We start from the raw sequence: 20672 nt of genomic DNA, 5'->3' as shown, positions 1-20672 counted from the left end.
CGGCACAGAAGTAACATCGATGCCGAAAGCAAGCTGCAGCTGCTCTGCCAGTGCCACACGATATGAGGCGAAAGTATTTGGCATAAGATGACGATCCTGAAACAGCCACGTGAGAAAGGGCAAGACCACATTAACAGAACGTGAAGTATACCAACGAAGAGAGAAAAAGAAATGGAAGGACAGCCAGAAAACTTCATACTGCAGCCGAGATGAAGCAAGCAGGTGAGATACCATTAACGAAGCAACCTGATCACCATACAGATGGTGATCGACCCAAGTCAAAAATACCAGTCGCGAAGACTCGAGGAGAAGATTGAACCAGCTCCGTAATGGACCATGTTGGAAATTTCCAACACTGACACACTACCATTGTATTATAATACTACATTATTGTATACCAAGTACAGTAATTATTAATTCTACTAACTGTAGTGCTAACATAAATTAATATTTCTTTATCTGAGCATATTGCTAACATTCTCACGACATCGAGAGGCAGAATTGCGTCAGATAATGTCTATCTAAACATATTTAATACCAATATGTTCGAGAATTGAATGTGGTTCTCTAATTTATCAGTATTCCGTACAATAATTAACTACGAATAATATAACTCCTAATAATCCAAAAACCGAGAGTTATTAACTGAGATTATCATCAAGTAACAGTTTTATCTGTTACATACGAATGCTATGGAGGAAATCAAATTTCTCTCCATTTCTCGATTAACACCATTTAACGAGAATATGATATTATTTAATTCCCTACAATTGCAACCCTGTTCTCATTAACGCATTACATCAGTAATTACACGGAAAAGAATTATCCGTGATTATTGAATTCTGTTGTGAATGCGTGAGACGTGCTGAGGGAGAGAGGCGGAGAGTCGCCATTCGCCATTTGGCTACTTCGCCATGAGGACGTAATCATTCACCATTAAGTACACGAGCTAGCGACACCAACAATCACATCGTGCGTCCCGGGAGAGTCGAATTTCCATCAATTCTACGTTAGGCCCTTGCAGTTAATCGGCCTAGGAGCGTGCAATTGCTCCAGTAGCAATCTAGGATTGCTTTGGTGGACAACCAGTAGGTTAAGTGCCCTAGTATTGTTTATATTGAGTACTCCTTATAAATTTTATTGTGCACTGTCCATCGTTACGCCACCCGACCTCCCCAAACAATAAGTACGTCCATAAGGAATTAATTTTATTCCTTCTATGGCATAGTGAAGATACTAGATAGTAGGTGTAAACCAATTGGTATATTTAGTTGAAATTTCAGCTTGTGTTGAAAGCGGTCGTGGTCCTCTCATGTTCCCATGCCAGGCTCGAGCTCACGTGTTGCAGCCAGTAGCAGACGACGCCACCGCACCTCTACCTCTCCGTTCACTATTACAGCTAAGCAGATGAACCCTTTTAATTATTTTCTTTCATTGAGTGAAATCTATAATCGATTATCAGTCAAGGATATTTAGTTTATATGATTTGAGATATCTAACGTAAATTGATAGCCTCATTAAAGCCAAATGAGAATAATTTCTTGTTTAATCAACATATAATCTTCTTACCATTAATCAATTTATCTAATGTTTATTAACATATAATTTAGTAGGAATTACTAATTTTATTCGAGGAAGAACCAGCCTCGATGAAGCGTACTGGGAGTAGATTACTTCTGGTATTAACCCCCCATTTTGTGAACGACGGAAAGTTTATTTTCCGTTTTTATTTTCCATATATCATACAGTCCATTGAAGTTTAAAGAATAACCTTTAATAGTTTCCTTATCCATAGGCACTGGTATTTCAGTCCTTATCATTTAACTTTATCTGTTTCCCTTTTCAGTAAAAATAGGGTGGTCCTTCGATTAATTTAAATTAATCTATTAATTAAATATCAATCAATTAATAAAGAGTAAGCTTTCTTCCCAACAGACCAGACCGATCATGTGAAAGAGGTGGAGCCGTGGGAAAATCCATGGGTTCGGACACCGAGCAAGCAGTGCCTGAAACCAAGGCTGGCCTGGCCACCAAGGAGCCAAGAAGACTACTCTTCACTCGTAAGTCTTCAAGCAAGCTAGGACCTGGAGTAACAGCGGAATCGGGGGAAAGAGGTACAGATAACCATACCTCAACCAGTCCTGCCGAAAAGCATCGACCCCAATGGCCTCACAGTCGGGTAAGGGTGCCACATATACCGGGAGACACTTCGACCACGCCGACGTGAAGAGGTCCACCTCCGGGAGCCCGTATGTCCGGCAGAGCCAACTGAATGAGTTGGTGTCGACCGTCCATTCCAAGTACAGGGGAATGAACCGAGACAGCCATCCGCCAGGAGGTTGGACACGCCCCGAACGTGAACGGCCAGGAGAGCCAAACCCCGAGAACTCAGCAGACGAGTCACCCGAAGCCACCAGCCCCAAAGAGCCAAGGACCCCTTCGAACCCCCTCGGTTCAGGTAATGAACCACCAAGGAGCAGTCCGAATGGAGTCTGATAGTCGATCCGCCAGTGACTCAAACCCTCCAAAGCGACGTTTACACTGCTGCAAACTCTCGCACCGTGCTGTGGGTCCGACAGGAGGACGAAACCCATTGTCCCTGGTGTTGGAAATTTCCAACACTAATACATCATTTCTTGTATTACAATACATCATGATTGTATTAACCATAGTAATTACTAACACTACTAATATGTAGAACTAATTCAATTAATGTTTCTATTGCGACGCAATATTTGCCAAATTCTTCCCCCAGTCTCAATGACGCCGGGAGGTAGCCACAGGCTAAAACATGAATCTCTCCACATTTAGTTGCATCTAAACAGAGTTTAGTTAATTACGTTCCCTTACTAAGAATAATCGTTTATTTAGTTGATTATTTACATAGCATATTATTGCTTACTGAATTCATTCATTTAGGTGTATTAACAACTACAGTGGAAATTATTGCAAAGTAAAGCAATTCTTATAAATAGAATTCAATTAAAATTCAAATAAAGCAAATGATGTGGAAGGCTAATGCTAAGGCATGGGTGACTAGGCAATTTTTTATCGAGTGGGTAAATGAGGTGGTGCACCCTGCCATCAAGAAATATCTGCAGGAGAACAGTTTGCCACTCAAGGCCCTGCTTCTCCTCGACAATGCTCCTGCCCATCCTCCAGGCTTGGAGGATTCATTGATGGAGGAATTTAGTTTTGTTACAGTAAAGTGCCTTCCTCCCAACACCACTCCTCTACTTCAGCCTATGGACCAGAAAATCATTGCCAATTTTAAGAAACTTTATGAAAGAGCACTTTTTCGGAGATGTGTCGAAGTGACGGAGGCCACAAACCTCACTCTCAAAGAGTTCTGGAAAAATTATTTTAACATTTATAGTGCTTTAAAACTCGTAGACAACGCCTGGCAAGAAGTGACTGTAAGAACCATGATCTCTGGCTGGAGAAAATTGTGGCCTGAATGTGTTGCAGAACAAGACTTTGAGGGGTTTGAGCCTGAACCTGAAGTGCCTCTTGTTGAGGAAATTGTTTCTCTGGGCCAGCAATTTGGCTTGGAGTTGGATGGTGCTGATATTGAGGAGTTGGTGGAGGAACACAGCAAAGAACTGACCACCGAAGAACTCCAAGCCCTTCACATGGAGCAGCAACAAGAGGTAGCTGAGGAAATTTCTTTAGGGGAGGAGGAGGCAGTACAGAATGTCCCTTCCCAAAAAATTAAGAAAATGTGTGCAGCATGGGAAGAACTGCAAACTTTTGCTGAATCGAATCACCCAAATCAAGCTGCAGTAGGCCGTTGCCTTAACCTTTTCAATCACACTGTGATGCATCACTACAGACAAATGTTAAAACAAAGGGAAAAACAAGTGTCTCTAGACAAATTCTTAGTGAGACAAACAAGCAGTGAGCCACAACCAAATCCTTGTGGTATGCAGGCAAAACATAGGAGAGAGAGTACCTCAGAGAAAACCTCACTGCCTGATGTGATAATGGAAGGAGACTCCCCTTCCAAACAGTAACACTTCTCCTCCTCATCACCATCTTCCATACACCATCAAGAGTCTTCCAAAAAGGTAAGATAAACATATGTACTGTATTGTAGTTAGAGAAAAACTTGTATTCAGTATAAAATGTATTTGTAAGTCAATATTTTGGAGGGTGGGGAACGGATTAATTCAATTCCCTTTATTTCTTATGGGAAAAATTGCTTCGACTTACGATATTTCGACTTACGATACGTCTCTGGGGAACAGATTACCATCGTAAATCGAGGCCCCACTGTATATGGAAGAGCCAAGCCAGGCACTGCAAGACGGGCAAAGAATGAGTGACCCAGATAAGACCACGTAAATGGGGCAGTGATCCCCCTTCCAACAATTAACCCAATATGAACAAGGAAGGCCCCAGGAAGAAGCACGGAAGGGCCAAACAAAACACCACAACCAATCCCCAACATGCATCCACTGTAAGAAAACTGCAGCAAAACGGCACCTGATAACATCCTGACACAAGAACATTTACCCCATAACATACACCCCACCATTGTACCTCGTAACCTGGTGAAGGTGGGGCCCCTGCTGGACTCAAGCATGGGTTGGACATGCATAAGAGTGGGACTGGATGGGTATAAATAGGGCCCAATAGGCCTGCTGGAGTCACCTGTGGTCCGATGTGCTTATATTTGTATCCAAAATCACAAACCAACACCTGGTTGAAAGAGACGCCAGACCGCAGAAACTCGCCTGTAGAATGTAGGCATGAACGTGTCAGGACACCACGTAGCCAAGAAGATGCCGGGAGCACTGCCAGTGGAAGAAGGCAAAGCTGCACATGCAGGAGACGAGGAGGGTAGAGGCGAAGGAGGCATCCCACACCCATACGTAGGGAAAACCTGGCGTCTTCCCATAGCGGCAATCCAGAACACCCCCAGTAGCTATAGGGCAACGGACTGGAGAATAGAGAGGAGCGAGAGGCGAAGCACCCAAAAAAAAAAAAAAAAAAGGATGCAGAACACCAGCACACATGCACACCGCCCATATCAAAAACTACCACGGAGCACGTGCAGCCCCAGGGATGCTAGATTTGGGCTGCCAGAAGGCACAAGCTGAAGAATTAAAAATCACGAATATGACTATAAAACTAGACAAAATATGCTTGTTAACGATTCACTCCCTGTTCAGAGAACATAGATCAGCATTTAACAGTAGCCGAAAAGAGGAGAAAGTAGCGAAACATACATAGCATAGCCCGTCATGTGGGCTACAAGTAGCCCAATCTGGACAGGACAGGAGGGCCGAACCACACAACCCGCTCAGCGGGAAGGTGCTACCTAGAAAATTGAGAAAAAAAACAAAAAAACGAGCAGTGCCAAGACAGAGCACGGAGAGAAGATACAATCACGAAAGAAGGAAACAAGACTGAAAACCGAGAAAAAGCACGGAGGAGGACCAACAAGCCCTAGAAAGGACCGGAGGGAAGCCTCACCGGAAGACGACAGACATTCCAATAATACAGGACGAAGCAAGCGTAAAGCACGAAGGCACATAAGGCTTAGTCCCACCCGAGACCAAAAGTCATGCAGAAACCAAGAAGAGGGGAACATGACGGTGAAGGTCCGTCCCAAGAAGAAGGGTGGAGAAACGTACCCATCGACAGGACGGAACTGACGGATCCAAGGGACAAGGAACCGAACCCAGGGAGGGGCTGACACCCAAAAACACGTACGGAGAGGGGGGGGGGGGGGGAAACCCACTCCCCGTAACCTCAAGCCCTGCCCAGCGGGTAGAAAAACCCAGGCGGGGTCTAATGTAGGCAGAGGCCCCTTCCCCCAAGTCAGCCCTTCACCAGCCTTGGGAACCCACAAGGTAGGTCTTGGGGCCGAGCTGTCCCCCCAACCTTGAGGTTACCTTGAGGCGATTATGGGGCTCAGTGACCCCACGGCCCGGTCGTCGACCAGGCTCCCTCGTTGCTGGACTGGTCAACCAGGCTGTTGGACGCGGCTGCTCACAGCCTGACGTATGAGTCACAGCCTAGTTGATCAGGTATCCTTTGGAGATGTTTGTCAAGTTCTCTCTTGAACACTGTGAGGGGTCGGCCAGTTATGTCCCTTATGTGTAGCGGAAGCGTGTTGAACAGTCTCGGGCCTCTGATGTTGATAGAGTTCTCTCTCAGAGTACCTGTTACACCTCTGCTCTTCAACGGGGGTATTCTGCACATCCTGCCATACCTTTTGGTCTCATGTAATTACCTAAGTGTAGTTACAGGATGAGAGCTACGCTCGTGGTGTCCCGTCTTCCCAGCACTCTTTGTCATATAACGCTTTGAAACTACTGACGGTCTTGGCCTCCACCACCTTCTCACTTAACTTGTTCCAACCGTCTACCACTCTATGCTGCTATTTCTGTGTGCAGGTTTGGGATGAGCCCCTCTACTATTTTCCATGTGTAAATTATTATGTATCTCTCCCGCCTGCACTCAAGAGAGTACAGGTTTAGGCTTTTTAGTTGGTCCCAATAGTTTAGATGTTTTACTGAGTGGATTCTAGTAGTAAAGGATCTCTGCACGCTCTCCAGGTCAGCAATTTCTCCAGCTTTGAAAGGGGCTGCCATTGTATTCCAGCAGTATTCCACTCTAGAGAGCACTAGCATCTTGAAATTTCCAAAGCCCCAACCACACAAGAAAAGCCGGGGCACCCGGCCAAGTACTAAGGAAAGGAGCCCACTGGCAGACTCATACAACACGGCTGGAGGAACAGGCTCGAATGCCCCCATCGCTACCCCGGAAGGGAAAGTCCCCGAGACCGCCCAAGTCTCAAGACCACCTGAGGGTGGTCTTGAGACTTCAAACCTACAGACGATAAGGATCCGGATGTAGGGAGGAAGAGGTGAACATAACGGGGAAAAAAACAAGGGGATGCGGAAAGAAACAAAACCGAAGCAACCAACACCCCCAAGCCCCATCAAACCAATGAAAACGGGGTAGCCTCGGGGCTTCCAGGGAGCAAACAACCTAGTATATTTCCACAGCGACATGCAATGTGCAACGCCCGTGCTGCCTGTACCCGCATAGTCTGCATAAGACTGGGAAATTGAGTCACAAACAAGTAACAAAACTCGTAGGACTCCGAGCCGAAGGTGCCACTGACCCCGCAAGCAGCAGACGGAGGCAAAGACAGTGAGAATCACCCTGAGACAAGGGGACAGAGCAACCCTCTAACTTGCACAAAGTGAGGGGGGACTGCATGGATACATCCATCGAATCCACACGCCCCCTAGGGGTTTCCCAGGGTCCTGAGCATTTAAGGACTCACTCTCAGGTAACCCAGGCAGGGTACTGCTAACCGGTGCCTAAGTCTACCAAACAAACTTCTAAGAACTGAACCCCCGGGACTTGTACACTCACGGGGACCTAGCAGAGGGAGGAATCACTGGAAGAAGGAAGAGTACTCAGGACACAGGGGGCAAGAACCAAGGCACCAGGCAGACAAACAAAAAGAAAAAGAAAACCCCGCAAAAGGACAGCGAACCCAAGCGGAACAGAGCCGGCTGCTATGATAGGTGAAAAAAAGCTGCGCAGTACCCTGTGCCCCTACCAGCGCAAAACTGCCCTTCACCCTAAAGCGAACAAGAGGAGTCTCCCTTTGCATGCTAAGGAGACACCCAAGCACGCAAAGGGCAGCCGAAAACCAAGCAGTAAACAGCCTAGCAGAGGCAGAACCCAAGAAAGTTGGGGAAGGTAACCCCAAGCCCCAAGGGCAGTACTGACAGGGCACCTAGGGAAGGAAACCCTGAAAAGTGCATGCAGCCCGAGTACTGAGGAATCGCTCCCGGCTCACACACCACCTAGGAGACAGTAACCACACTCTAGGTACAGTGCTGAAACAACCACTGGAGCCAGAGCACACGACTGATGCCCATAGCATCAGCCTCAGAACTGAAGGTTGGATGGCCAGATGGGGGTCTGGGGCTCTCCCTTCCCCCTCCCAGGGAGGGGGGGAGCTGCGCAGACAGCGGCGCGGCAACGTGAGATGTCATGCTCATTTCTTTTTGGGAGTTCCATCCACTTGTTCGGCTTTTGGTATCAATTTTCACCTGAGCAGGGGTTTGTTTTGGGATGCTTACCTTTCTAGGTGCCTGACCCGGTCAATGGCAGACATAGAATGCTTTCAACCACACGGGGGGTTTCTACAGGCCATTGCTCCCCATGCCTCACTGAGGTTAAGGCTCGTGGCCCCCGGTAGGCCCACAGAACTCCATACAGAGGCAAAGGGGCTCCCCCCAGAAAAAAAAGTTCAGAGAGGACAAACAAATTCAAGATTAAATAAAGCATGCAGATGTATAAAACGAACCAAGAGAAAGTAGATTACACTTTAAAATTAACTCTTAAATTCATATGTAATGCACAGAAGAGACCTTACTTTATTGTAACAGTTTAAAACTTACGTAAATTCTGGCATTTAATAGTGTTGGCATCAAATGGAATAAGTAGGTAGTCACAGGCCTCACGGAGTTCTTGTACACTAACAGAGGGAGGGCAGCGAACTGTTCCACTCTTGTAATAATCCAGGACAGCACGGAATACAGCTGATGAAAAGCCTTCTGCTACCTCAAATTCACCTCTTTCATTAGGGTGTGTGAACTCCAGGCCCGATGAAAACATCCTTAAATATTAAAAAAAAGTTTAAAATTAAAATATCTATCCTTTCATAAATCTTAAACAAATTTTTAATTGGGAGTAACGGTGTCCAATTATTGTAATTGTTTACTGTCAAATAAAGGCAATAAAATCTATGACTTTACAGTGACAAAAAAACCAGCATTGAATATAATGAAATGCCCTTTTCTGGTTGAGTCTTGGAGGCTCTTTGAAGCCACTATGATGATATAGTGGCTTCAAAGAGCCACAAAATAACTACTAGATGCCATCAGTCGCACAGTTCTTTTTGGCCTACCAGGAACCATGAGCCAGAATTTCCCAATTCTCTTCAAGATTATGTCATTCCATATTTTATTCCCAAAGGGATGCTCTTTCCAAAGGAAAGGAAAGTATTGAATGTCAAATATCTCACTCCAGGTGAATATCGAATCCAGCATTGATGGAACATCCCATTCCCTTATTTTTGTGGTCTGCTGAATGGCTTGATACATGAATGTCTCCAGGATGAGGTTTACAAATCTGCCAGTCCAAATTTTTCTCCATGACAATAATTATTTATCTCTATCTGCTCTTATTATAATTTCTCATGACCATTATGAGGCTCTCTCATTTGCCATCCAGCTCCTTCTCTGTCCTGTTGCTTGCTGTAGGCACACAGATAATTATCAGTTCATCATCCTGATTACAAACCCGCAGTACCGTTATGTCAACTTCTCATGGGATGTCAAGTACTGTATTAGTTACCTCATCTTCAGATGTTTCTACACCAGTACAGCGATGCCTCCTTTCCAAATTTTTTGTGTCTCCATGAAGGGACCAGGTTCTGGTTCTGATCTTTGGTAAGTTAAAAGAGGCTCCTATGACTGATGTGACCCAGAAGTGGGAAGCCATCTCGGCAAGATGGCTTGCCGAGATGGATCAAGGAACTCCCCCTGGGAAAAAATGCATTTCTTGACAGTGCTATGAAACTCTACCTTAATTATTTTTTAATCTAGCAAGCTTAGAATCAAAACATGATTAATTTTCATTCACATAAAATATTTTAATTTTAACCCTAAGATATCTACCAAGAAAAAAACTTAAAACAGTACTACACATATACATTAAGGACAATGCCAAACCTTCCAAGCATGGTGTTAGGGTGGGCTGTGAATATGGCAGGGTCAACAATGAAGCGTGTGCCTTCCACCACCAATGTGATGCGATCATCACTGGACGGAGGTGGACCAGTTTCCTTAATATGTTGGCACTGGTGTGTGTTTGCCTGCACAAATATAAATATATGTAGATTTTGATTATACTCAAAGATAGATAGATTGATATTATTTATTTATTTATATATATATATATATATATATATATATATATATATATATATATATATATATATATATATATATATATATATATATATACATACATACATACATACATACATACATACATACATACATACATACATACATACATACATACATACATACACACACACACACACATACATATATACATATACATATACATATACATATACATATACACACACACACACACACACACACACACACACACACACACACACACACACACACACACACACACACACACACACACACACACATATACATACACACACACTGAACTGTATCCTTAAAAACAAAAATGTCCCTCTCATCTCTCTGTACAGTACACATTAAAGCAAACAAAGAAAAAAAACATTGAATGTAATGAAATGCTAATTTCTAGGTGAGACCCAGTGGCTCCCTGAAGCTACTAGTATACTGATATAGTGCCAGACAACACAGTGCCATCAGCCGTGGAGTTCTTATTGGCTTACCAGGAACCATGAGCAAAAACCTGGCCTCCTTTGGTTTTATGAAGCACAGGGAGCAAGTGGCACTAAAAAAAATTATGTAAATTAATTCATGTTTGTCACCACCAAGGGTAGGCACCCAGAAAGTGAGCAAAATAAAACAGACTACTGCTTGGTTAGAAACAAGATCGCAGCCTCAAAACAGCAAATAAAACTTCCCCAACAATGTAAATGAATGATAAAAAATTTGTGAAACTGGTAGAAACTTTGGTCATGGTTGAAATGACCACGCGCGAAGCCACTCACCCCGAGATGATTCGGTGAAGGAGAGGAGAGGAGGCCTGTCCCAAAAGGCCAAACACCCCGAAGGGAGGCAGAACCAGCCAATACCACTGCAGGTTGCAAGAAATGACCTGAAAAGTCCTCAAGTTGTGGGACCAAGCGAGGTCTCACGATTCGTTGGCAAACTGAGCAAACCTCTCCCCAACTTTGGCAAAGAAAGCGAGTCTCCCCCCAACTGCCCGTCAAAGGGGCAAACCATGATAGGGCCAATGCAAACCCTGCAAGCCAGCTTTTCGAACAGAGTGAGAATGGAGTTGATCAGTTGAGGAAGTGTATGTGACCTAGCATATGGCTCAAAGGGAGACCAACCCCGACCAACACCAACCTTGACTTGACAAAATCATTGTGGGAGGCAAGAGCAATCCCCACGGACACACAATGTGTCAGAAATAGGCCGACAAGAAATAGGCTGGGGGAACTCGAGAGTTAGGAAACCTCCAGAAGAATGAAACACAAGAAACCAAAAGTACCAAGAAACAAACCATGGGGGAAGCTGCACCAAAATCAAACTCATACAGGGAGGACGGGATAGGAAATCACCACTCCCTCTGCAACAAATTACCTTACACAGAAGCCACTAGAACCCAATAAGGGTTAAACAGGACCCTAGGCCAAACTCTGACTCCCCTTCCCAAGCCTCAGGAGCCACAGAATAGCAGTCATCGTCCACACCCACTGCCTAACCAGAGTCAAAGGAAGAGGCCTTGGAAGAGAGGGGGTCAACCAGAAAGACCCAGAAGTCTCAACTGACTCTACGCCCAAGTTGGAAGGAGCAAACCCTGGTTTTCCCCAAGCTACATCCCAAGCTAAACGCTGGCCTGACTTTGAAATCCTCAAGCCGCTTTGGATCTGGAAGCAGGGGAAGGAGAAGGGTGAACCACACCCACTGGGCAAGGAAGAGGACATGCAGATGGAACCGTGGTTGAGTTAATCAACACTCCCAAATCCGAGTCCCTAAACATGAAAGGGAGAAATATGGGGCATCCAACCGGGCACACAATTGGCAGCCGTATGACCTAGTCTGCCTCCCTACTTCCCCAAATAAGGGAGGGGAGGTTGGATGAATTAGCTTGTGCTAGTTTCACGAATTTTCAGTAGTTTGTTTACATTTTTGTGGGAGATCTTTTGGCTATTTTGAGGCTGTGGTCTGTTTTTTTAACCAAGCAATGGTTCGTTTTGTTTCGTCAAATTTTTGGGTGCCTTTCCTGGGTGGTAGTAGACATGAATAGATTTACATAAATTTTTTTGGTGCCGCTTTGCCTCTCTGAGGGGGCAAGGTTCTGGCTCATGGTACCTGGTAGGCCAATAAGAACACCACAACTGGTGGCACCTTGTAATCTGGCACTGCATCAGTAAAGTAGCTTCAAAGAGCCACAAGGGGCTCCCCCAAGAAAATTACAAATTTTTTTCAAGTAATTTACAAGAAAAGCCATTTTCTAAGCAGTACACTTGGTTGTTCCCTAAGAAAAAAGCAGGAAAAAGTAGGGCATCTACAAGAGCCAAAAGCACACAAGTAAAGGAACAGGATAATCACTGAGGGTAGGGGGCACCTAAGGAAATCAGTATGGATTATTCCAAATGGATAAAATAAGTGACGAACTGAATATGGGGAAAAGATCAATAGGAAACTAAGAAATATGGAAGACAATACTTCCAGAGTGAGCAGAGATGAGTGGTGATAAAAAGCCTCACAGTTTCAATACAAGTGTCAAGTTTCAGGAAGCTAGAAATCAAATGGTCATTTCCATTTCTTAATATTAACCCTTGAACGGTGATAATTGTATATAAAGTACATATACGATTTTGGTATGACTTCATGCACAGCACATATTGTATATACTGTATATATTTTTTGAAGTACTTTACCTCATAAGATTTAAAAGTCTTGTGCATTAATGGGATCACCTATATCTGCTCACCAAGAGCGATAATAAACAGCCGCCATCCATGAAAAAATCTGGTGTAGGCCGCCATGACGAGAAGGCCACAATTAAAATCAGGCCACCATGATTGGCACATCACCACCTGGATCACGACCGTGCTCATCAAACCGCTCCACCCAGTCATTGACCGATAAGAAAATTAACAATGAATTATTTCCAGAAGCTGAGGAAAGTGACTTTGATAACACGAACATTGATAAAGATTATGCCCAGGGGCACAGATGAGAGTGATACAGACAGTGGTAGCAACACTGCCTGCCTCAAGGGTGAGGCCTACACCACCACCACTGCTGCCTCACCCTCACTCCACACCACCATGAGACAGGTCATGTGGGATTCTGCAGCATGATGTTTCTTTGGGCCACCAATATGTGGAAGATGACTCATTTTCTGGCTTTAGTGATGTGGAATCTGATAATAGTTTCACTACTCCTGTGGCTAGTGGCAGTAGTGTACATGGTGTTACCAGGTGAAGGTTTGCAGTGTTAGCTGCTTGCCCAGGCAAACGCCACTGCATAATATTAGATGGAGAACATGAGGAACGAATGGCCTCATCTTCAACTTATTTACCCTCATCTTCAGTTCTTGAAATTGTTGAGCCACAGAGATGTTAAAAAAGTTTTCTTAAGTAATAGTAGGAAAATGGAATGAACTAAACAAGCACATTAAAAGCATACCCTATTCATAATTTCAAAAGCAGACGATACAAATTTGTTTGAGAGTCATCGCATTAGACAACCAGAGGCTAGAAAGGAGGGATCAAAGAAATATAGCTTGATCCTGCAGGTACAAAGAGTCAAGTATATGCTATCTTTATTCATAAGTCACATCGTTGAATTTAGTCTAGTCTTCCAGTATTCGGAATGATACGAGCAACTTAACTAGAGTAAGAAGAACAGGAAAGAGTGCATGAGGACTGTAGAAAGGGAAGCCTTACTTGAGGTGCAGGACGCGAGGAGCTGTAGAGAAGGGGTGACGGGTGAGGTGAAGCATGGGGCGAGGAGTCTTCATGAGACGATGAATGACCCAGGGAGCCTCGCTGCATCACTCCACGATTTCGTACACTAAATAATCACAACATAGTTATTATATTTATTCTGATGCATTTAAACATTAACATAATACAAATGAAAGAATAACTAAACTAGTTTCTGGTTGGCATAGATTTGCTGATAGAAAAGTAGACCTCAAAAAGACTGATAAGTATGATTAGTTAGCTGGCAACATTTGGGAAGCAGACTGGTTGGTATAGAAGCAGATTGATTGATAAGAGAAGCCAATTTGTTGGCAAGTGAAACAGACTGGTTGACTGAGAAGTAGACTGGTTGGTATGTCATCACGGTAGGCATACCCTTTGCACTGCTCACCTGTTTCGTGTGACAACTCTGTAGCGAGTAGATTATCCCAATAATATACTCGCTCCAAATGCATTGTTAATATTCCTGTCAACCTTTGGAGATGAATGAGGTGAGGCGTTGCCCGGGCAACACGGTGAGGTGTTGCCCGAGCATATAAGCAGCAGAATAGCAAACATTAACCAGAGTCTACTTTCAAGTGTGGTCTAGAGCAGACACTTGCGAGATACTGTACCGACGCTCAGTGTGCTCAACTCACACCAAAGTATCACCTGTGTACTTCTGTATATTCGACCAAATATATATATAGTTTCTTAGTGTCTGTGTTTATTTGTCACCATACTTTACGTAACAATAGAACCGTTACAACTCCATAGTGTAAGGGGTTAACAAATTATTAGCCTTGGAAAAACAATCTTGAACCGAAGGGGGCAACTACAAGAGAGAAAGAGAGAGCTCTGGTCCAAGGACCAGGATTGCCCAGGCGGTGCATGAGCAGGCTGGAGGTGAAACAAAGCATGAGAAAGCTTACAGAATGGGGCAGAAGTGACATCCACCCTAAATGCAAGCTGGAGCAGTTCCACCAGCGCTGCACAATATGAGGCGATAATATTCGGCATAAAATGATGGTCTTGAAAAAGCAAAGAAAGAAAAGACAAGACAACCCGATCAAAAAGCGAAGACAACCAATGAAGAGACAGAAAATGGCATAAAGAATGTCAGGAAGCTTCATACTGCCGAGACAAAGTCACAGGTGGGACACCATCAACGAAGCCACCTGATCACCACATAGTTGATGATAAACCCGCGTCAAAAAGACCAGACGCGAAGAGCGGAGGAGTAGACTGAACCAGCCATGTACTGGACCGGTTCGATCTGCTGAAAGAGGCATAGCTGCAGAAAATGCCCTGGGTACGGACACAAAGCAAGGCGCCTGAAACTGGGCCGGCCACCAAGAGGCCACTTGGACAACTCTCCTGCGGTAGGACTCCAACTGAGCCAGAAACCCAAGCAACAGCTGGACCAAGGGGAAGAGGTACAGGTAACTCCACCTCAACCAATTCTGCTGAAAGGCATCCACCACCAAGGCTCCAGAGTCGGGGAAGGGCACCACAACCCAGTTGATTAACAGTTGAGAGGCGGGACCAAAGAGCCAAAGCTCAACCCCCACAAGCACAAATAGGCGAGTACAAATAGGCCAGTAATATCGGAAGACATGAAGAGGTCCACCTCCAGGAGCCTGTACGTCTGGCAGAGCCAAATGAAGAAGTTGGCATCGACCGTCCATTCCATGGACAGGGAAATGAACAGGGACATGCCGTCCGCCAGGACGTTGGACACTCCCTGGATATAAACTGCATGGAGAGCCAAACCTAGAGAAACACGCAGACGAGCCACTCGAAGTGACCAGCCGCAAACAGCCAAGGACCGAAGAGAACCCCCATGGTTCAGACGATGAACCACCGGGAAGCAGTCCGAATAGAGCCGGATCATGGAGCCCCGAGTGACTCGAACCCTCCGGAGCAACAGCCAAACTGCCGTGAACTCCCGCACTGTGCTGTGGGCCTGACAGAAGGACAGACCCCACTGCCCCTGGCCGGTCTGTTGAGCACTGATCACAAAGCCCCAGCCAAGGGAGAATGCGTCCATAAATACATCAAGCTTGGACTCGGGTACGCGCCAAGGCAGTGAACCCCGAAAAATCCAGAGAGGAAGGCGGCGACTCAGCAACTGATGTAAGGCGCCCGTAGGTTGAACCCAGCAACTATGATAGGCTGAAGGGGCATTCCCGAAGGAACCAGAACAGAAGCCAAAGCCTGAAGCCAAACTCGACCCAGCGGGTAGACCAGCACATGAACCCCCAGTGTACCCCGTCAGCCAAAGTTGCACCCAACCCAGGTTACTTGTAATTTTCGTCTAAATAGTATCTGACAAGTCACAGCTTCGTATCACATTTTGCAGATGACACAAATCAGCAGGAAAATTACTTCTGATGATGACATTATTAATATATGTTTGCAGTTTTTTAAAGTTTTTGGGGTCACCCTCCTTTGAAGGTCATCAATTAGGGTCATCTCCCCCAATTGATGACCTACAAAAGAAGGGTGGACTCAGGAAGCCACTGGGGCTTGTCCATTTTATTACATTCAATGCTGGGTTTTTTTGAGAAGCCCCGTTGTGGCTCCCTGAAGTTAACTACCCATGAAGAAGAAAAATAGGGACTCACCAAGGAGGAGGAACCACCGGCAATCAAGACAAAGCTGAGACAGCAGGTCAAGACACACGACCCAATGCAATACAAGGGCGATGAGGCCCGGGAACATTGGTTGTGCCCACCAGCACCCTGTTTGAGCACCAAAACCCACGTGGCCAAATCTCAAACCCAAAACATATTTGTAAAAACAGATGCAACAGGAGAGTACTGTACTTATGAACATCATGGGCATAAGCAGACTGGATGTGAAACAATGCACAAGAAATTTTGAGAAACAGTGCTGAGGAAGTATCAACGCACAATACAAAGCAACAGCAGCTCTGCCTGTCCCACACAATACGAGGCAACATTATTTGTTAATAAGTGTCAATCAAGAAACAACCAAGAAAGGGATGAAAGAACCCACATGCTCTGAAACTGAAGAGCAACAATTAAGAGAAAGGAAGTGGCGAAAAGAGAGCCAAGAAACCTCATACTGCCACTGAGAAGACAACCACAAGTGGAACACCATCAAAGTAACCACCTGCTCACCATAGAGCAGGTGGTTACTTTGATGGTGGAATATCATCATAGAGATGGCGATAAACACACACATAAAATACCAGGCACAAAGAGCTGAGCAGGTCAAACCAGCAAGGTACATCACTGGGCCGATCTTCTGAGAGAGGTTAGGTTATCTTGAGATGATTTCGGGGCTTATCGTCCCCGCGGCCCGGTCCTCGACCAGGCCTCCTTTTTGTTACACACATCTCCAGGAAGCAGCCTGTAGCAGCTGTCTAACTCCCAGATACCTATTTACTGCTAGATGAACAGGGACATTAGGGTGAAATAAACTTTAGCCATTTGTTTTCCCCTACACCAGGGATCGAACCCAGAACCTCAGGACTACGAATCCAAAGCGCTGTCCGCTCAGCTGTAAGGCTGAGTAGACAGCATTACAGCTGCCCAAGGTACAAGGGGCATGCCTTGAGGAGGCACCATGCAAAAAAACTCCCAGGTTTGGATGCAAAGTAAGCAGAAACCAAGGCTGAGCCACCAAAGAGCCGGAAGGACCACCTTCCCTTGATAGGACTCCAACTTAGCTAGGATCTAGAGCAACAGCTAAACTTGGAGAAAGAGGTAAAGAAACCATCATCATGACGTGTGTAAACTGTTTTTCATTCATAAACAGCGGGTTTGGTGTTCCATTAGTGCATGGAATGGTCTTTTGCCTTTATTTATAGTCCGTCCTCCAAACAAAGACCCAAAAGTGATTCCATGCACCCGCTAAACCCGCTGTTTATGAATGAAAAACGGTTTACACACGACTCACAACTGATGACGTTCGAACACTTCCGGAACAAGTGCTTTGCTGACGACTTTTGTTCGAACCACAACGCTGTAAATGCTTCACCCACGTACTACAAATAATCACCAACAGAACCTAAACACCTACCCTAACCTATATATGCTCAATATGCTAATATATTATAATATTAATTCATATTTGAGAAAATTTCTGGTTTAAATGAAAAGCATGTTAAAAGTTATGAATGCGTCTGTGGGGTCCACAACTGGATGGAATGGGTTTACAACATACAAGTCCCAGTTGCTCAGGTATCTTGAGTCGAGGACGGGTTGATTTATGAGAACTAATAGTTAGTCCTATTAGTTAGTTAGTCAGTCCAGCTCCAGGCTAATAGTTTCCCAAAGTTTATATTCTGCATTAATACCCGTAAGATGAACCTCATGACAACTTATTCTCTTAATTCAGAATAGACATGATCAGGATCCGGATTCACGAAGCAGTTACGCAAGCACTTACGAACCTGTACATCTTTTCTCAATCTTTGCGGCTTTGTTTACAGTTATTACACAGTTAATGAGCTCCGAAGCACCAGGAGGCTGTTTATAACAATAACAACAGTTGGTTGGCAAGTTTTCATGCTTGTAAACTGTTCAATAAATGTAACCAAAGCCGTCAAAGATTGAGGAAAGATGTACACGTTCTTAAGTGCTTGCGTAACTGTTTCGTGAATCTAGCCCCAGGTTATTAAACTAGGGAACTAGGGCACTAGGGCACCAGAGGGCACTAACTCACCCCGTTCTGTGCTGGTGGGTCATCTTGGGTATGGCGGACTCGTGGTGGTGGGCCCTCGAGTTGTGGTTGTGGTGTGACACTGTTACTGATCCACCAGACTCTCCGCGTTGCACTAAGCATGACTTGGGCTTGGGCGATGAACTGTATCTGTGGACAATAATATATAGATTTAGACACACATTTTTTCCATGTAACATTAAATCAGTTCTTAATTTAAATAAATAAATCACCATTCCTATAAAACGTACTTGTGTTAAAAGGGAAAACTGTATCAGTTCTCCATAGCCTAGTACTTTTCTCATACAAGCAGCAATAGTCAAGTTAATCAAGCTAGTTCTGCACCAAACTCGTTGCTATTTGCCTGTGACTTCCTTGTAGCACCAGAAAATGTTACTTATATATGGAAAAAACCACTCAAGCTGAAGTAATCATGTGCGTCTCATATTCATACCATTTTCCAGCAACATCCTAGTGCAATATTGCAAATTTGCATATGACAAATTTTGCAGACATCTCGCAGAGGTTGCCAAACGAATTAATAATATTTGCTTAGAGCAAGAGCACGCTTGCATAATGAGTCCTTCCACATTGAGGTGTTGACCTTTACTGAGGAGAGACTAACTTTAACAAACCGTCCTCAGTAGACCTGCCTCGGTATTGGTTGGGAAAGTTGATTTACAGGGACTGAAATTTAATTGAATAAATTATCACATTTTATTTGATATGAGGTATGCTTATACATCATCTTTACGAGGCACGCGTTAGACTTCTTCTTGAAGTTATCTTGAGATGATTTCGGGGCTTTAGTGTCCCCGCGGCCCGGTCCTCGACCAGGCCTCTACCCCCAGGAAGCAGCCCGTGACAGCTGACTAACACCCAGGTACCTATTTTACTGCTAGGTAACAGGGGCATAGGGGTGAAAGAAACTCTGCCCATTGTTTCTCGCCGGCGCCTGGGATCGAACCCGGAACCACAGGATCACAAGTCCAGCGTGCTGTCCGCTCGGCCGACTCGGCTCCGACTTGAGGAAGAGCGGATCACACATACAACAGTGTTTGCCTAAAGGTAACCCTGGAAACACAAACCGTAACAGTCCCTATTTTCCGCTTGTTACAACTTGTAATAAAGTTGTTACATCTTGGCTTAACGTGTTTATGACGTATTAGAACGTTGTTACAACTTGCTACATTGGTTGTTATGACTAGTTAGGTGTTAAAACTTGTTGTACCAACGAACGTTGTACCAACGTTGTAGTTTCGCTGTGTGTTTGCTGGGAATTTATTACATTAACTAAGTTAACATAGCTTGGGGGGGGGGGGAAGTTCTCCTTAACTGTAGGAAGCGTCATTCAACGCTGAGTCAAGAGCAACATGTGACAGCCCCAAGTAAGTAATAACTTATTCTCATAAGACCGACTTATACCTGGCCTAACAGTCGACGACTCCTGTTATACCACTTCCTAGTCACTACAACAATACAAAAACAAACATGTAGTTGTAATCACACACTCGGGGAACCATACATGGACATGCAAATACATTACACATATTATTGGTTACATTGTGTTTATATTGTGAGGCCCAGCATCCTCGCGGTCCGCTCCGGCCCAGCTGTGATCATTCCTCCTGGTCTGGTCAACCAGGCTGCTAAAAGCCTGACGTGTGAATCACAGCCCAGTTGATCAGGTATCTTTCCGAGGTGTTTATCAAATTCTCATTTGAAGGCAGTAAGCGGTGGGTCAGTTATACCCCGTGTGTTTAGAGGGAGACTGTTGACAAGTTTGGGCTCTTGGTGTTGAGAGAACTGTCTCTCAGCCTACCTGTTGCACCTCTGCTATGCAACAAGGCTATTTTCAACTTCCTGCCACGCCTCCTCGTCTTACGTGGAGTTATTTGTGTGTGCAGATTTGGAACCAGTCCCTCTAATATTTTCCAAGAGTAAATTATTATGTATCTCACAAGCATGTGCTCTAGAGAATACAGATTTAAAACTATTAATCGGTCTTAAACTTCAATCCCTAATTAATTTAATTTAACTTCAATAACTCAGAAGTTTTACAGAGTGGATTTTAGCATTAAAGGATCATTGAACGCTCTCCAGGTCAGCAATTTCTTCAGCTTTGAACGGAAACCAATGTGTTTGCTCATTTAAGTATGTTAGATACTTCAAACACCGGAGATCGCGCCACTTCACAAAAGTAGTAGTAAACCAGATGCTAAATATTATAGACCAACAGCTCTAACATCACACATCATAAAATTCTTTGAAAGAGTGC

General features: G+C 44.6%; 1 protein-coding gene across 4 annotated transcripts in view; it reads right to left on the bottom strand.

Moving 5' to 3' along the window:
• Window positions 1–20672, bottom strand: part of mri (BTB/POZ domain-containing protein mrityu) — a 423115-nt gene that overhangs the window by 53092 nt on the left and 349351 nt on the right. For all 4 annotated transcript variants that reach the window (XM_045744968.2, XM_045744969.2, XM_045744965.2 and 1 more), the window contains 4 exons: window positions 18398–18544; window positions 13685–13811; window positions 9771–9913; window positions 8436–8653 (listed from right to left, as the gene is read on the bottom strand). In XM_045744968.2, coding sequence (XP_045600924.1) covers window positions 8436–8653; window positions 9771–9913; window positions 13685–13811; window positions 18398–18544 — 635 coding nt within the window. The remainder of the gene's footprint in view (window positions 1–8435; window positions 8654–9770; window positions 9914–13684; window positions 13812–18397; window positions 18545–20672) is intronic.

Source organism: Procambarus clarkii, chromosome 8, assembly GCF_040958095.1.
Source record: "Procambarus clarkii isolate CNS0578487 chromosome 8, FALCON_Pclarkii_2.0, whole genome shotgun sequence".
NCBI classification, from domain to species: domain Eukaryota; kingdom Metazoa; phylum Arthropoda; class Malacostraca; order Decapoda; family Cambaridae; genus Procambarus; species Procambarus clarkii.
The sequence above is the reverse complement of the archived record's forward strand: the minus strand, read 5'-3'. Positions and strand labels throughout refer to the sequence as shown.